General features: G+C 40.5%; 3 protein-coding genes across 3 annotated transcripts; 1 reads left to right on the forward strand and 2 right to left on the reverse strand.

The window, feature by feature from the left end:
• Positions 1–4,800: 4,800 nt before the first annotated feature.
• Positions 4,801–12,365, reverse strand: LOC119136961 (coiled-coil domain-containing protein 39-like). Its single transcript, XM_037275856.1, has 19 exons — positions 12,300–12,365; positions 11,950–12,075; positions 11,721–11,867; positions 11,483–11,641; positions 11,322–11,414; positions 11,106–11,234; positions 10,241–10,432; positions 10,041–10,144; positions 9,821–9,953; positions 8,199–8,393; positions 7,953–8,120; positions 7,743–7,880; positions 7,237–7,445; positions 6,687–6,816; positions 6,463–6,622; positions 6,145–6,251; positions 5,632–5,793; positions 5,220–5,299; positions 4,801–5,022 (listed from the first exon to the last, which is right to left on the reverse strand). The coding sequence occupies exons 1-19, from the start codon at positions 12,363–12,365 to the stop codon at positions 4,932–4,934; spliced, it is 2,589 nt and encodes an 862-aa protein (XP_037131751.1). The 3' UTR covers positions 4,801–4,931.
• A 675-nt stretch (positions 12,366–13,040) lies between these two features.
• Positions 13,041–17,415, reverse strand: dcun1d1 (DCN1, defective in cullin neddylation 1, domain containing 1 (S. cerevisiae)). Its single transcript, XM_037275256.1, has 8 exons — positions 17,274–17,415; positions 16,869–16,911; positions 15,932–16,145; positions 15,345–15,513; positions 14,886–15,016; positions 14,711–14,793; positions 14,390–14,486; positions 13,041–13,941 (listed from the first exon to the last, which is right to left on the reverse strand). Exons 2-8 carry the CDS (start codon positions 16,869–16,871, stop codon positions 13,865–13,867), a joined length of 774 nt encoding a protein of 257 aa, XP_037131151.1. The 5' UTR covers positions 16,872–16,911; positions 17,274–17,415; the 3' UTR covers positions 13,041–13,864.
• Positions 16,992–18,065, forward strand: setd9 (SET domain containing 9). Its single transcript, XM_037275255.1, has one exon. It carries the CDS (start codon positions 17,210–17,212, stop codon positions 18,062–18,064), a length of 855 nt encoding a protein of 284 aa, XP_037131150.1. The 5' UTR covers positions 16,992–17,209; the 3' UTR covers position 18,065.
• The last annotated feature ends 274 nt before the right edge of the window (positions 18,066–18,339 follow it).

Raw genomic sequence — 18,339 nt, forward strand, 5'->3', positions numbered from 1 at the left:
GTTCAAAACTCCCCCCTTCCTCCACGCAAGTTCACTTGGAGGCCAGAGCAATGAATGTCACTGAAGGGAAATGTATGGCATCCATGGGAGGAGTTGGATATCAACACCGTGCTGTCACAGTGAGTGATGACGACCCTTCCCGCCCTGGACTTGCGGAAGGTAGCTGTGATCAGCTTTTCTGGACAAATCTCAATGTGACTGTTAAAGGACGAACATTGCCGCAGGTGGCCTACACAGAGCGGCCACCTGGAGTGAACTATACGTGTTACATCCAAGGAAGTGAGACCCACAAATGCATTGACAGAGACTCCCATCCAGAAGGAAACTGGATGGGAGCTTTGGACATCGCCGCTGAGTGTCAGGATAAGAGAGCCATTTCAGGTGGGGAGGGCTCTCCGACCAACATGGCTGCACCATCGAACGGAACATACTTCATACAGAATGGCTGGTGGCTTTGTGGTCACAAGGTTTATCCGATGCTGCCCGCCAACTGGACAGGAGTGTGTGCACCAGTGTGGGTGACAGACCACACCTACAGGATACGACATCGTCAGCTGATGACAGCACACAACTCTTCTGGACGTCAACGCAGGGCGGTTGCAACCTTTGACCCTCATGACCCTGTCTGGGGTTCAAATGTTCCAGACGACCATAAAGTATGGTCCGTTGGAGACAAAGTTGTTCATGCGCTTTTTCCCTGGGTCGGAGTTGGAAAACATTCACTCTTCATCGAGACACTGAACTATCGTTTTCAATGCTTTGTGAATCTCTCACTGCAAGTCAACGATGGACAAAATAGAGAGATTCAGGCTATTAGGCTGATGGTCTTGCAAAACAGGATGGTTCTGGACTTGTTGACGGCAGCACAAGGTGGTGCGTGCCACATCATTGGGACTTCCTGTTGCACATACATTCCGGGAGAAAATGACACACACATCTACGACGCCATGGCTTCACTGAAGAACTTACAGCAGGCCATGTCGAATGACAAAGTTCCACAACAGTGGGGTTTCTTTTCATGGCTATTCTCTGGCAACTGGTGGCAACTGCTGTTGAAATTTGTGTCTCCTGTGCTTGTTGTGCTGGTGTTGTTGTGCTTGTTTACGACCTGTGTTATCCCATGTTTGAAGTCTGCTGTGACGAGGGTTGTCTCTTCTACCGTAGCGCAAGTACATATACAACTTCTTAGTCGTGACGGATGTGATAACCATAATGAAACGTGGATTGCGTAGGTCAGGGGTGGCCAACCAGTCAGAGACTAAGAGCCACATTTTTTACTGTGTCATCGCAAAGAGCCACATCATACACATGAGCACACATGAACACCCCCCCACACACGCACACGCACACACACCCTTCTGCTCAGCCAAATTTATTGTGTGACATTATTATGTCACGCACCAACATGATAATGACAAATTGACTCCTACAGTACTAAAACCACAGACCAAAGACCACATTTTCAACAATGAGCATTGTGTGCATGTCTCACACAGACAAACTCTCAGTTCAACAAATTCCACAAACAAAAACATAATAAGTTTTTTCACTTACTATGTGTGGCGGGACAGACCATTCGTTTGAGTTCGTCGTTTTCAGGAGACAAGATTTCAATAACGTCACTGAGGCATATTTTAACGAACTCCACTTCATTGTATGGCTTTTTAGCCCGTGCAATGTTCCAAGCCAGTTGAAACAATGCAAGTGTGACAGTCTCTGAGTGCTTCGTAATTTTTTTGAAAAACTGTACCTATTTTTCTGCCTGACTTTTCAAAGTCTCCAAACTTGTGCTTGCGAAATTCAGTCCCTTTTGCAAAGTCCTTATCGATATTGGCATGAAGTGAGCTGAAGTGGCGCTGACCATTTGAAGCTTTTAAATGCGCCAATGACGTCCGACATATCAGGCAGAATGGCTTGCCATAGCGTTCAACAAAAAACAACTTTAACTCTGTTAAAAACATCCTGTGTTCATCGTCATATATTCGTTTAGCTGTGCATTTTTACCTTGCCATTTTGGCAAGCGTCTTGTCAGCTTTTCTGGACCTAATGGGCCCCCGTAGTCACAGTCGCCATTCATAAAAAAAGCAGGCAAAACCAATCGCTCTGTTTGTCCGTCCTCCTTTGCGGGATTTCACCTCACGCGCATGCGCGTTTGACCAAAATACCATATTGAACTCAAGCGAAGCAAATACGCACGAAAAATAAACACAAATGTTGATATGAACGTAAAAGAGCCGCATGAAACTAGCCAAAGAGCCGCATGCGGCTCGCGAGCCGCGGGTTGGCCACCGCTGGCGTAGGTGCTGTTATACTGTGCATGTTTTACAGAAACTTGATGATTTGACCATCGAAAATGCTTCGCAAGTGATGGATACAATGATGTACTGTTTCTGTGTTTTTCTTTTTCTTTTTTATTGATAGCATTCTGGTCGCCTAAGGCAGAGGGACCGTGTGAGACTTTTCCTGCAATTTAACATCGGCCGCAGGTTTTTAGATCACACGCTAAGTTTGAACTGGAGTATTGGGGAAAAACCTCATCTTCACTGGAAATTATTGCTATCATTGTTTGTTGTTTTTGTCATGTTTCACCCTCCACGATCCTTAACCCGTCCGCTGTCATCTGTTTTTTATTGATCTTTTTTATTATTGTTTTTCTTATTTTTACTGTTCTTCTTTATATTTTCTTACTTATGTTTGATTGATCGGGTTGACATAATCATATGATAAAACAGGAGGGATATGTCAGGGTTTTCCAAATTATCTTGATCGTATGATTATGTTGGAATGTAACCAGTAATAAATAACCTAGCTAGATTAGTTTTATGCTTATGTTGGTGTGTAACCAGTAATAAATAACCTAGCTTGTCCCATCCTACACAATGTCGTAAAACACCCCCTGCTATGCTTTGACTAGAGGTCAAGGGCTTTCTCTTCTCTATCCAGTCCACTGTCACCCCCACCCTGTTTCTCTTAAAATGCTCTTGCAGGAAGCGAGAGTCAGACGTCATTCGATCATTGCTGTACGCACAGCGACGAATGGACTCTCCACCTGCAGGTGCCTAAAAAGACTTAATTGTCTCCCATGTGGTTCTTGCAAAATAAGTAAGAGTGAGCACCACTCTAACAGAGTGGACAGGATGGGGTTGAAGCCCCTGGCCTGCTGATCAAAGCATAGCAGGGGGTCTTTTACGACGTTGTGTAAACAAAGCAACTTTGATTGCTTCCTCTGCAGCTAGTCAATCAGTTCAAAAGATCTTAGCACTTTGTTCTACTACTTTTGTTAAGACAGGACAAGCTAGGTTAATTATTACAAGTTACATTCCAACATAATCATACGATCAAGATAATCTGTAAACCCTAACAGATGCCATCAATATTTTGATATGCAGTAGGAGTGGAATGGTTCAGATGAGAGAATGACGATATATTAGAGTCATGGTTTAATTCCTCAACACGTATCTTTTTTTAATGAATGAGCAAATTTTACCCAACCACTCCTTGGAACATAATAATTACAAATTTTAACTTAGAAATTTGAAGTAAATGTTACAATTAAAATTTACTCTATTTTTTTTCTAGAGTTAGTGACTGGTGTTGAGTAGGAACTGACAATTTGTTGCCTTTCAGGAAGCTGTCTCAAATATTTAATTTTGTATTGCTCTTGCTGATGTTCTTTAGTAAACTGCTGCGTTCTAAAGAGGTGCAATATATTATCTAATGCACTTTGAATGAGCGTTTTGTACGTATGTGGTTGGCAATAATGAATAATGAAAAATAATCAAGCATTTATCAGTTTGACCTATCACTGTTCATCGTGGATTGAGTCTGCCATGTTTTTTTCCACACAAGAACAGGAATGGCTTTCTGAAAAACAAGCATCAGTCTCAGAAGTTGACACTAAATACAAATTGTTGGTTTACAAATTGAAATATTAAATGTTTTTGTTGCCTGTAAAATTTAACTAATATTCTATGCTTTACCTTTTGACAGCTATATACGCCTATAAAACGAACACTTGTCCTGACGAAACTAACCAAATTGTTTTTTTATTGAATATTTTTAATGAATAAAACTGCCTTGTGATGGTTTTGAGAGCATGTTTTACTAAGATAACATTTCTCAAAAAAGTTACATTATATAAAAAACATTTAACATTCAAGTTAACCTACTTTAAATCATTAAAAAAAGCTCCACTTGCCGGTCCTCATTCCTCTGGTGAAAACATTTTCTTCAATCTTAGTGTTTTGTGTAATCTAAAGGGGTGTATTGGACAAGGGCCCCACCCTGAGTCCAGAAATGCTTTTCATTTGTTGCTATGTCAAGCAGAAAGGGTGGTCCTCACTTTGTAGGCCCTTTTACCCAGTCCTCACAATGTAGCATGTACAGGAATGCGTGTGTGTGCGTGCGTGCGTGTATTTGCGTGTGTTTACATAAATTACTAACGCGTTTGTCCATTTTCTGTAATCGCCTCTGCACTTATCAAGAAAGGAGTAGCCGACTCACCCGGGACCTCTTCACCAAGTGGAATGTGCCGAATAAATGAGGGACAGAAAAAGGTCAAAGCTATCATTCTTAATTTTTCTAAATTATTGCTGTTCTCTGAACAGGAATAATCTGTTGGCGAAATTACAGGGCATAGGGCCTATGCCCTGTAATTTAGTTCTAAACATTGAAAAACATCAGAATCGTACAGTATTATATCACGCTTTAGTGAATGGCATGAATAAGCATAAAAACAAAATGTCCTGGCTAGTCCACCACAATTCTCGACCACTTAAGAAAATAATTTAACTATTGTCCTTTTTAAAAGGTAAGATGTATATTTTTTCCCAAATAGTCTATTTTTCAGTCACATATGCAAGCGATCATCCAATGCAACCTCACAAGGAGGGGAAGTTCCTGAGCAACCAAATGTCACGAGGGCAAAAGCGTTATGGAAGATCCTGGCCCAGGATCACGGTCTTCACAGTGGGGTCCGGCTCATCAGAAGGCTTGTGGCTACTGGCTGAAAAGGCACCACACCTATTATGTCAAGGGAGAAATAGATCAACATGTGCAGAAACAGTTTTGACAATATTAAAAAAAAAAACACACACAAATAGTTTATAGAGAAAGGGATGACTCATAAGTCAAAGTACGACTGTACTCCAAAAATAAGATATTGTTTCGTCCAAAACATGCATTAAAGTTGTTTTTTTTAAAATAAACATGGATTTGACCTGACAGAGAGCGAGCTGCTGACAAGGTTGGACCTTCGACTAGTGCCAGAGATAGCAGGAGATGGAAAAGACAGATTGGCCTGAAACAAGCACGCGCGTCAGCATGATTGACACATATTAGTTATATATTTGAAAAATCTCATGACACACAACAAAACAAAAAATATATATAATCATAACCATCAAAACAATGATAATCTCATCTCAATTTTCTCAACTAACTAGTGTGAAATGTTCCAACTGTACATCGCTGGCATATACGTGGATGAACATGGAAACATTATTTGTAGTCAATAAATAATTGTTTTCAGGCCAATTAGGTGGTTTGATCTACATGAATTTATCTCTTGAAATGTTTGCTCCAGGTGACTTCAATGATAACAAACCCGCAAAATGCCATTAAGAGCCCAACCTGCTGAAACTGCTGCTGCAGTGCCGATTTGAGTCGAGGTTTGAACTTGGTGGCAGTAAGGATCATCTCACTGACAGAATCATTAAAATCCATAAGTTGTATGACTTCTTTTTCCAAAGCCTGTTTGTCTTGTAGTTGAGTCTTTAAGGCATTGTTAATTGCCTCAGGAGAAAAACGGTAATGAAAGTTAGGCACAAACAAACAAAAATGACAGTGTCAAAGTTACTGTTTTGCTTGACGCATTTCATTTCACAAAAAGCTTTTTTTTTTTCTCCTCCACTTTTTGGTCAGAAACCAATGTATGCGATGAAACCAACCTATGTGAATGCTGATTGCAAAAGAATGGGAAAAACCAAAACAAACTTTTTTTTCTAGTGAAAGGAGAGGGTGCTTTTTCTTTAGATTTGTGATTAGATTTTTACAGAAGCCACCAACCCATTTTAAAAATGTTTTTATAATCCTCAAGATTTGTCTCACATGAGCAATCATAATAACAACCGCGGCTCATAGTACCTGTAGATCCTCACGAAGCTTTTGAGCTAGTTGCTTTTTGGACACTAGCGTCGCCTTGGCTACCTGAAGCTGCTCTTCAAGCTTGAACTTTTCCTGATAATCCGGAGCTGACATGGAAATACAAATCTATAGTTAGTTTCACTTTTCAGGAGATCCCAAAAAGCAGCATGTTGGGTCAGCCACTAATATTGCGTTATCAAAGAGAGCAAGCCATTTTTTACTTTAAGATTTGTCAATAATTTGTAAACAATAACACCCATATGTGTGGATTGCCCAATAGTATTGCAACTGATAAGAGTGTAAATCAGATTTACTCACTGGCTTCTTTAGCTTTGATGACTGTTGTATGAAATCCAGTATTATTCATGCGGAATAACAGAGTTGTGTTTTCCAGAGCTTTATTTTCCTGCTCTGCCTTGCGGATTTTGCTATTTAGACACTCTCCCCGCTGCTTGAGTTCCGCTTTCTCTAGCGCGGCCTAGTGGAAGGGAGTCCCATTTTAATGACGATGCCTGACAAAATACATTCCTGATTGTGGTTACCTGGGCGATGTAGTGAGCTTGAGACTTGACCGCATTCTCGTCATCCTCTTGGACTGCCATGGCAAAGGTCACAACCTCGTAATGCTTCTTGGAGGCTTCAACCTTGGACAACTTTATATTCAGTTCCATGCTAGGGAGGATAGCAAGAAAAGAAATTGCAATTCAATTGCAAATGCAAATCAGTGTTGACAATAAAGTCAAAGGTTTTCCAGAGTCCTTTTGCAACAGGCTCCATGTAGACATAAGCAGTTCACAATGATGGCCCACTGGTGGAGCGAGAGGGGGGGCAGCGGGGACACTGCCCCCCCCTGAAATATGCTTGGCGGCCCAAGTGCCAGGTCAGATGATTGACCTTTGGACATTTTCTGATTTTTCCAGGAATTTTAACAACTTTTCAGCCCACACTATCAAAGGACAAGGACAGGTTTTCCTTGTTTGGCCAAGTTGTGTAAACCCTACCTGGCTTTCACAGTTTTAAGCTTTTAAGTTTTTTTTACCCTTGATGTAAGAGAAAGTAACATTCAGTTTCAACATTTAGTCATGTTTTTACCTGATTTTCTGTCTCTCCTGCTCTGTGGTCTTCAGCTGCTGAGTGAGCATTTGACTGTAGACTCTGATTTCCTCTTGCCGCTCATGAATTGCTTTCTTCACATTGAGCTGTCTTTTCTCCAAGGACACCACACTGTTGGCTTTGCTGAACAGCAGATCCCTCTTACGCCTCACCTCCAGCTTGGAGATGTTCTGCTCCACGATATGTTCCTGATAAAGGGCCACGGGGCAATTGCTTATTATGGACGCATTTGATAAAAGCCATACAATAAAAATACTGATCGTCATGGTGACGGCCAGCCTTAGGCTGGTTCTGTCAAAAGAACTTTACTCAATATATGTAAAGCTTTTTTAAAAAAAATAAAATAAGGGCAATTTAAGTGACCCCGTTCTTTTACATAGTCCCTCACAAAAGTGAGTAGCAAAATGACTTTTTGCCATAATGTAAAGCTGATAGTTGTCAACAGTCTAAATTCATATTGCTCAGTGGAAGTTCATTGTGGCTACCTGTTTCTTTTGCCCAAGTCTCTTCAGCTCCTTCTCAATATTATTATTGATCAGCTTCAGTTCCGCTACTTTGTTGTGCAGCTCTTTCTTCTGAGCTGCGGAATCCTCCCGCTCTTTCAGCAAAAAGTGAATGTCCTCCTGCCATACACAAAAGAGTATCCAGTAAAATGTTATCATGGGGATGGTCACGTGCTGATGTCACTGTCTGACCTCAGACTCTTTGATTTTGATGACGATCTTACTGGATGTCTTCTTCTTCTCCTCGAGGGCATTTAGCAGCTCTGTGATCTTGACTTCCATCCCCAGCTTTTCATCTGAATCACCAAGAACACCTTGCAATCGTGATAGTTTTTTATCTAAAATGATCAACTGGGAATCCTAATGTAGAAAAGTGGCATTATAATGGAATGTGAGTGAAAGCAAGCAGACTGTGTTGTCGTTTTTACAGATGCTTACCTTTTCATTCATGATCATCATCTGTTTGAGTAAGTACTCCTCCTGCTTCTTGAGCTGACATTCTAATGTGTTGATGGTGCATTTGCTCCGTAGTAAATGTGCCACATAATTCTTTTCCTTTGCCTTGGCGTCCTCTCCGTTCTGTTTGCAGCGGACAAGCTCCTTGCCGCGGGCACGTAGCTGGACGTCCAGCTCCTGGTAAACAAAACAGTCTGGTAACTCAAATTGGCTTTCCCCATTAAAATGAATGGTTCATGCAATTAATCGGTTCTAGAGCCACACTCAAAGGATGATTATGTAAAACTAACTTCTTCCGTGACAGAAAGACAGGGGGTAACGTTAACTTCAGTTTAACTGATAACTACTCAAACATTAACTCAACTTCATGGCTCATGTGACTTCCTCCCCCTTTTGATGATTACCAACCTTTTTTTAACTGATTTGTACTGTACTTAGATTTAAGTACCGTCATTTCTGGACTATTAGCTGCTACTTTTTGCTCAAGTTTTAAACACTGCGGCTTGTAGTCCGGTGCGGCGTATATGGATTTTTTCGTGATTTTTGTGATGACTTGATCCCTTTTATACACTCGTAAAAATGCTGTGGATCGCTGTTGTGCGGCACCGCTTTGCTTGGCAGAGGGATATGTGACACGGTCACTGGGGAGAAAAGTGGTGTGTTGATCGCATGTCCATCCGTCGGGCAAATAGTGCCATATAATTCACAAAAAGAAGAGACAGAACAAGATCTAGACAGACATTACTGAAGAAAGGAAGCTTTTATACACAAATCATCATTATGGGGGACAAAAGAAATGCATATGATGCTGCTTTTAAGTTAAAGGCAGTCGATTTGGGCTATTGTTGATGACATTGTGTTGTGTCACCCTTTTCTTTATTTATTTCCCGGTCATGTCAACTCTGGAGCTATACGTGTAGCTCGCTAGTTTAATGTAACTTAGCGCTTCGTGCATGAATAAAATTAGCATGAACAGACCCTCAACATGGAAAATGCTAGAAGAAATGCATAAAAACGACAACGAAAGAGAGACTGAGAAAGTGTGTGGCGTCGGATATCTGACGCTATTCCGATCGGACACTGAGGAGGAAGACTTCGATGGTTTCAGTGCACAGGAGGAAGATGAAGACGGCTCTTTTACTGGGTCTCTTTTTACTTTTACTGGTATGTTTTTTTAACCAGCCCTGTTAGTGCTGTGCTACCGTGTTGCTGCTGTGTTACCGCCACGTCTCAGTGACTTGTACTGGTGTGTTTTTTTATCCAGCCCTATTAGTGCTGTGTTACATCCGTGTTGCTGCAGTATTACTGCTGCTTCACAGGTAGTGTTTGGAAAAAAATGTTAAGGTATGTTATTAAAACTTTAAAAAGGCTTTCTGTATTCCGTCTTTCTTTGTAAATAACTTGCGTGCACATGCGGCTTATAGTACGGTGCGGCTTATAGTACGGTGCGGCTTCTTTATGGGAAAACAAATCCGCGATTTTCTGCTGGTGCTGCTTATAATCAGGTGCGGCTAATAGTCCGGAAATTACGGTAGATGTTTTACCCTAAAGCATTTTTTAACCTTATACTGTGTACTTTAATCTTACAGTGTGCAACGTCCCACCTTGATAACTTGCTGCTCTTCCTTGAGGAAATTTTCCATTTGGGCAGCTCTTTCTTTCTCACTCAGGGCGTTTTGTATCACAGATTTCAGCTTTGCCTCAAGGGCAGTATTGTGGGCCTGCGCTTGTTTCAGTCTGCAATAAACAAAATATGGGATCATTATTTAGTGAAGCGCCAGAGTTGGTTTCGGCATAACACTGTTGCTGTTGAGCTGGACTAACTTTTCGTTGTTGTTCTCGATGGTTTCCTCCATCCTGCGTATGTGGGACCTCATTGAGTGCACATTGGAGGTTGTTCTATCCAATAAGGCTTTGCAACTTTTCAGCTGCAGATGCATGAGGAACAAAAAATAGATTTAAAAACAAACCAAAACCACTTATGCGCTGTTATATAGTTCATAGTTCATAAATGTTGTGATTACCTCATCCTGCATCTCAACGTAATTGCTCTCTCGCTGCTTGTAATCAAGTCGCAGTTTTGCAGTTTGTCGATTGGTCGCGGTTAATTTCTTCTCTTTGACTTTGTTGTCGATCACCTGCGAGTCCTGCAAGTGACTCAGTTCTGTCAAAGAGTCGTTCCTTTCTCTGATGATCTGGTGGGTCTCAGCCAGTTTCTAGATCGATGAAAGGATATGTTATGTTGGTGTGTGTTCAAAATGGTCTTGCTTCAATACAGTGACTATTTGCTATTTCAGTTTATCTTGTGCTGAACTTAGTTAATTACAGTATGTGGGAGGAGTATTTGAAGTCATCAGTGATAAAAGAAATTATTTACATTTTATGCTCTCATTTTTTTGTGTATTCACATATACAGTGTGCTTTAATAATATATAGTTTAACATGTTTTCATATGTTCAGGTCAAATTTGACAGTAATAAAAATATGCTGAATGCTACAAAGGTACAAGATACATTTGACCCCGTCTACAAAAATGGATCTTAGGTTTACTGGTATCTGTAATATTAAGAAAATGAGCATGAGAATAATCATGAATAAATAATAGTGTTGATTTGTGTTTTCACACAGCAAATAAAATGCACTTTTCCTTTTCCCTGAAACACTGATTAAGGATAATCGTTAAAGAGGCTATAAAAAGATCTGTAGTCCTTAATTTGATACAGACAAATATGATGATATTATTTTCCTAACTCAGAACATATTTTGTCTGCATGGAAAATGAACAGATTTAAGGTTTAAACTCCTTTATTTTTATTTTCAATCACAACTTAATTCTTGCAGTGAACATCGCAATGCAATGAATCATTGTGCATCATTGTGCATCATTACCAGAGCAGACTGATGCATCTCAGCATCTCTTTGCTTCATTTGTTGGATGGTGTTTTCCCACTGGTAGATGATCTGCTCAGTTTCTACGTGAGCCTGCTGCAAATTCGCCATCGTCTTGTCCAAAGCAATCTGAAAGGAAAAAACAAGACATACCGCATGGTCATCAATTGTATCCTTCCTTTCCATTTCTGTACACATTTTTGAAGGGTTCAGCACCTGTGCAGATAAAGTCTCTGTCATTTCTTTGTCAAGCCCTTTGCGCTTTTTATTGGCGTCCAATGTCGTCCTCTCGATGGCCAAAGAAAGTGACTGCGGGACGGACAATACTGTTTTAGTTGAGAATGATTCAGAAATGGGGAAAGAAATGCCATGCTAACCTTGATCCTCTGCTCATCCTGATGTGAATACTTCATGATGGCCATCATATCATCATCTTTTATTGTTGACTCCTCCAAAAAAGAATTCAGGGCTTGCTGGTCCCAATTCATTTTCTTCCGAAACTGCTCCAGCTTCTGTTTAGCCTTCGTAATGTTGTTCTGAGAAAATGGCCAAAAGGTTTCGTCAGAACATTTTATTTCCATATTTCAAATCAAATAAATGATGGCTGATATTCACCTTAAAATATTTGGCCTTTTCAGCCCAATGCTGAATTTCATTGTCCATCTTTGCATTTTCTTGCACCAGACGGCCGTTTTCTCTCTCAGCAACGGCGGCGAGGTCTATCTCCAAATCAATCTCTCTTTCTTTGGCCTTGCACAAAGCCTTTGCACAAACATCGTATCAAGTTATTGTTGAGCCGCTTCCCTAAAGACATTTTTTCCAGACTCAAATCAATTAAACCTACCTCTGTGATTTCCAGCTCCTTTCTAACATTTTTCAAGCAGTCGTTTCCTAATTGCTTTTTTTCTTGATTCTGCTCACGTTTGTTTCTCAGTTTCAACAGCGTCCTTTTGATCTCGCATATCTGTAAAAATCAGAGAACAAAGACTGTGTTATGAGATTCCCAATGCTTTGCATTTTTGATTGCTGTTCAGAATTCATTCAATAGTTCTCCAAACAGCTTATTCTCTTAAGGGTCACAGGAAAGTTCTTCAAAAATTCCTCATTAAAAAAAAAAAAAAATGCATTGAAGGTGAAGAATGTACTATATTTAATTTACCGGCAGTAGTGAGAATAAATCAGCACGATACTCACCTTGTCTATTAAACCCTTGTTTTCAGTGTTGAGTACCGGGAGGGCATAGTGCTGCTCCCAGCCCATCTCTGATAAAACTCTCGCTGCAAATGCCGCCATATTTAGTTATTGCAGTTACCCTTCTATATTGATAGGGATTTCTTTTGGTGGTTGATGTGAGTGCAGTGTGAAGTTAAAAGTGCAAGTGGATACAATTGACTCATCACATCAAAACCGTAAAGTATTTTCCTCATCTCCCCGGAGTGATCGAGTATACGACATCGTGAGTTGGTGTCGTAGCCACTCTGATGTCACCACAGGGGATGCATCGTTTGAAAGACAACAATCGGGGGGAGCTTTATGACATGGTCTGGCGATGCGCCTAGCTACTGGGAATGACATCTCTTGTCACTTAGCAACCATAACGGGTGATGGGGGGGTTCAGTCAAGTGCAGAAATGGCTGAAGTACTGTACTTGTGCGGAAGATTCAAAATGTTAAATGTGACTCCTCACACAAATTCCACTATGTCTTTCCTTCCATTATTTTTACTTACATTCACGAGAAGACATTCCGTTATACACATTAAAGGTGGTCAGAATTTAGAATTTTCTTGCTCTCATTTTTTAGTTTTTTTTTTTTTTTTAAACTGCTGTGCAAGCACAGCTATGAAATGACCAAAAATGCTAAACTTGGTTTGATGCAACGCAGTGCTAAAAAACATTAAGTCATGCAAATAAAAACAAACCAAATATTGCTGAACTAAAGTAGTCATTTTAAACACCAATGTTTATTTTAGCTGTAATTTGCCATGAAAAACATTATATTTTCTCAGGTCTGCCTAATGTTTTGGCTGGCAACTGTACAATACTAAAAGTGATTCTAAATCATTCTCCATTCAAGTATGCCTTCACCAGAAGGGAGGAACTGCAAGACATCCAAAGATTTACCTCATTTAACCATCCCTTATGAGCCTGGAAGCATAACATTGTATTCATCACGCAGAGGCGGGCGGCTGCTTTGAGGCACACAGGGGCTGGCAGCTTCAAAGATACCAAATTCAAACATTTATTTCAAGTTAAAAGAATGGAGCAGCATTGATCATGGAAAAAACTGTGATTACACTTCATATGGAATAGTCACAGATGTATCATAAAATAAAAATCTGGATGCCACTCAGGAGTCAAATTAAAAACTATTTTTAGAAAAATGTTTACATGACAGTTGAAGAATGTGTGTGGACATTTGAGCAAAGCCCAAACACATCCCAAAACTGAGATGGTGCTGCTTCTTGCTTGGCTTCGGCACCCCCAGAAAATCCCAAATACTGTCGTTAAAAACGCCCAAACCACCACAAGCTGACCAGCGAAGTGATATGCATTATTTTAACATATGTATTGTACATACACAAACATACACACACACACACACACACACACGCACGCACACACACACGCACGTGTGTATATATAAAGTCTCTGCTGTGTAAAATATTTCAGTCCTGAGGATTGAAAAGGCAACATAGTTGTCAGCTCAGCGTGGGCCACGTGTTCTTTTCTCTTGCTTGTGTAGGCTGTTAAGAGGAGCCTAAACTGCAGTGCTTTTGGTCCCGATGTGCGGTCGTGCAAACTCCACAAAGTCATCAATGAGTACAGGCCAAGCTCCTGATGAAGGGAAAACATTCATGTCGTGAGGACAGAATGATTCTCAGTGATAAGAAAATGTAGTGATCTTCATTCCTTCCTTCATGAAACGCACTAAGGAGAAAATGTTACCACCACCATGCTACATTTTTGATTGTGGCAAAAATTTTTTCTGAAGGCAAATTTCATCCCTATTCCTTGCCTTACAAATGACCCGACTTAAGAGTTTTCATCATATTTTTTCCTGAATACTCGCAAGGATTAAAAAGGGAAGAGAGAAGTGACTGTGTCAATCCTGTTTAGCACTAGAGCCAATTAATTTACATCAAAATAAAAAATAAAGACAATCACATGGGAATTTTGCCAAACCATTAAGTCTGCTAGCTTAATGCTAACATACAATGCAAAAACCATAGACTGACTCCCAAAACTACAGTAGACACATTCCAAATTTAAACAAAGTACTCACCTTCCTCATCATAATTGGACAGGTCATCTGTTATCATTGTGCTGAAGTCTAGCAGCAGGTTCCAAGTGTCCTTGGGAATGGATCTTTTGTGGTGCTCCTGCAATGTAAAATCACAGTCAAGTTGAAGAAACTGATGACAAGACTTTCCACAATACTCTAGTAGATGCTGTAAATTCTCACTTGTTCAGAATTTTTTTTGTCATCGGCAAACAAAACAACAGACAGACAAATTGACATTATTATTTGTTAGCGAGAACTTCAATTTTGGAATATGCCACACAATTAAAAACTGCCAATTGAGAGAGCACACTGTGTACTTACAACTAAAAATGTTTTCCATAGGTCGAGGAACTTGAACCTTCCATCCAATACTAAATTCCAATAAGCAATAGCCATTTCTAAATCTAGAAGAATAAAACAAAAGGAGGAATAAAGTGAAAAAATGGGGTTAAAAAAGGTTAGTCCCTCATTTAGTGTGTCACAGTTCATTGTTTACCTAAACCTTTCTGGCCGGGATTCTTTGCAAAATTAAATGTAAACTGGTAAAAGTCCTTAAATCTTCCTTGGTCTTTTAACTCCTGTTCCATCTTGGGTAGTTGAGCTTTTAGCTTGTCTATACTGTCGCATCTGAGGAAACATAAAGAATGTTAATACATATTATGTCTCATACTTGCACCACAATGTCACAAGATAGCAGAAAGGCATAAAAAACTAAACTAAAGCCAAATTTTGACTTACAGGTGGATCTGACATAATTTGTTTTCGCAATAAAAGACATTGCTCATCTTATTTATTTATTTTGGCTTTGACCTGCGAGCAAGAATTTTGACATATGTGCGCACTTGTGGCAAAGCACTCAAGTCACTTCATAACAGGCTGTAGTTTGACATTTAGTGAACAACTCCAAATCATGAAAGTATAAGGTGAAGGAAGACACCCTTTTCTACAATCTCACCCTTGTTCCGCCATGCCATCTATGAACTCCTGTTTTGAGAACTCGCATTGTGTAGCGGCTCTGAACTTCCAAGCGATGAGGAGAACACTTATACTGGCGGGGTCCAAACCGAGATCGTCACAAAACTGCTGAATCCCCTCAATGCCAATCTTGTTGTCATCGTGAGGATCTGAGTGAAAAGTTGGGAAAATAATCAATGCCAATGATTACATTCACTGTTTTAGTGTAGCACCCCGTGATAAATCTTTCTGCCAGCCCACAACAGGATAAAATGTAATGTGCATGATATCATCATCATCGGTTTAAAGTCCGCTTTCCAGGTGCCGCTGGGTTGGACTGGATTCTCAATATGGCTTTCTTCCACCGAGGACGGTCCATGGCCATCTCGTGGTTGAGAGTCCTATACTGAGAACATTTTTGGAGCAAAACCTTTTACAGCCGGATGCCCTTCCTGACACCAACCCAAGGGGAAATTGATTTTCTGTAGGGGTTGACTCCCTTAGCCCATTTCTCTCCCGAGGAGCCCACTGGGCAGTGGTACTATTTAACCCATAGTTGGGGGCTGATATACATTTTAAAAGACATACCTCTATATCTGGTGTACAGTTGTTCAAGCTTCTTCTTGTCGAAAGCTCCTTTTAAACTGGAAATATAGAGCTCTGGATTTTGGAAAAACTTGTCCGTGGCAACCTCTAGTTTCCAGTCATGTTGTGACAGACAAACCAGTGCAGTCTTCTCATTGGCTTGGGTGAAAATCATGAACTGGCGAATTTTATCCTTCTGTGAGGACTTCAATTTGTTCTACAAAAAAGAAAAGAAGAACAAACTTTCAAACCAAACGTGGAATTAAATGTAGCTGGCACAATCTTATTCTTATGCAGTGGCGAAAGTAACAAAGCTTCTGCCCTAAAATTGCAGCCTTAGCGATTTGAAAATTGCTCTCTAAAGCAGTGGGATGATGATTTAAATTTGATCCATTGGCTTGTTTCTACCAGTCTTATTTTTTTTACATAGGTTTTTACTTCTACCTAAGTAAAGAGTGCAAGTACTTTCAGCCCCTTTGTGCTTACATCCAGTGTAAAAAAACAAAACAACTTAAACTTAAATCTGAAACACACTGCAAGACTGGCTTCATAGCTCCATCATCATCCACACAGACGCTCATGTTTCAATTATCAGACGCCAGAACTCTGACAGCTGTGCCAAACTGATTATCTGCAGGCCACAATTTGTTTATGGATGAAAACACCTCGCCAAAAGCTGGGCGACGACACCTCGGGGGTGTCATTTGCCAGGAGCATACAACTCTGACCATTTGGCATCACAACCTTTTCGCAACTTGGCTAGCGAGTTGGCCTCAATACCTGCAGCTAGTTAGCGCATGCTAACGCGCCCATTTGCGTACTATGGGGATACAGAAGGGCTGTTCAAGGCAATTCTAAGGTTTGTTTACCATAAGCATGAGCTTGTCGTGATTGATGATATTTACAGTAGCGCACGAAGGTAAGACGTAACATTTCTTACCATGATTGTCTTTGCTTGGCTCTCTTTCCTCCCATCCAGCTGTCTAAAGTAAGTAACAATGTTAGAGAAACAAATAAGGTTCCGGTTGGCTTTTTCGAAATAAATTATTATTTATTTTTACTCATTCAGAGAGAAAATATATATCACAGTAATTTTAATAAATAACAAAAATATAAAAATGTTTTTATAATTTGCGATATTTTTACTGACAAAATATTTGGGTACCAATAGCCAGGCGCAAAGGATGCTTTTATTGTGAGGTACTATTGCCAGAAGTGATTGAGTAATTGTTGCAACAACCAATTTAGCTAAGTACAGTACTGAAGTCCTCGTCCCTCTGAATGTTTAGTAAAGTACTAGAGCGATTTCGGCTCAAATGGAAGTCATACCGACACCGATTTTTACCTTGGATTGTCCTAAACATGTCTAAAAATGAAAAAACACTTCGACAAGTCAAAGGGCGTTGTGAGGACAAGTTGATCCCGGACGAAGCGGTGTCACGGAACCTCCTGCAACTCTTCCGAGTTCTCCACGGGGCGAATCATCGTGCAGAGCTCGGTAACTTCCGCTGCCAGGTAATAAGTGACAAAGGGCATTGTGTACATAATGCCATGTTCCAATCTCTTGGATTCTGCATCGACCGGAAGCCCAGCACACTTCCCCATGCAGGAACTGGAGTGTTTGTCACCAGGGGGTTGGTACCTAAAGGAGCAACAGTCGCCATGTATCCTGGCACCATCTACCAAGCATATGAGCCTATTCTCCTGCAATCCATCAGAAATCCATTTGTCTTTAGGTGCATAGATGGTGTCTTGGTTGATGGGAATGATAAAGGGATCTCCAAGATAGTGTACAATTCATGCAGTGGCAGAGACCAAATGGGCCCTTTCACAATGAATGATACCACTTGGCTAACATCCACTCCGCAGAATCCGCTGGCAGTGGGTCAGTATGTGAACAACTGCTCCAATGAGATGCCCGCCAATGTGTGCTACCAGGAGTTTGATGTTTCTGACACTTTTCCCATTGAGTTTCGGTACTATCTTCCCAATGTCAACTACAGCCCACACTCGCAGAGACCTCTTCGTTGTGTAGTCCTTGTATCACTCAGAGACATTACAGAAGGAGAGGAGCTATTTTCCAATTACTACACTATTGTGCACTCGAAGCGACACAATAAAGAAGTCCGGGAATAATAAAATTTGCCTCCACAACTGTTTGATTATTACACTAATTCAGCTAATCACTGAGTCCATGAAACAATCAAGGAGTGGGAGCTGGCCTTCCCTATGTGTCTGTACAATTTCCCCCGCCAGCAGCTGGACAAAAAAATATTGGCTCAGATTAATTCATCCACTTGTCTGCAGTGTCGCTGTACTGTTGTCCTCCAAATACTTTTCAATAATTCTGTGTGTGTTTTCAGGCAAATGCAGGATAGACATTTTTAGCATCCCTTCAGATGTAGAAAGCG

Source organism: Syngnathus acus, chromosome 17, assembly GCF_901709675.1.
Source record: "Syngnathus acus chromosome 17, fSynAcu1.2, whole genome shotgun sequence".
NCBI classification, from domain to species: domain Eukaryota; kingdom Metazoa; phylum Chordata; class Actinopteri; order Syngnathiformes; family Syngnathidae; genus Syngnathus; species Syngnathus acus.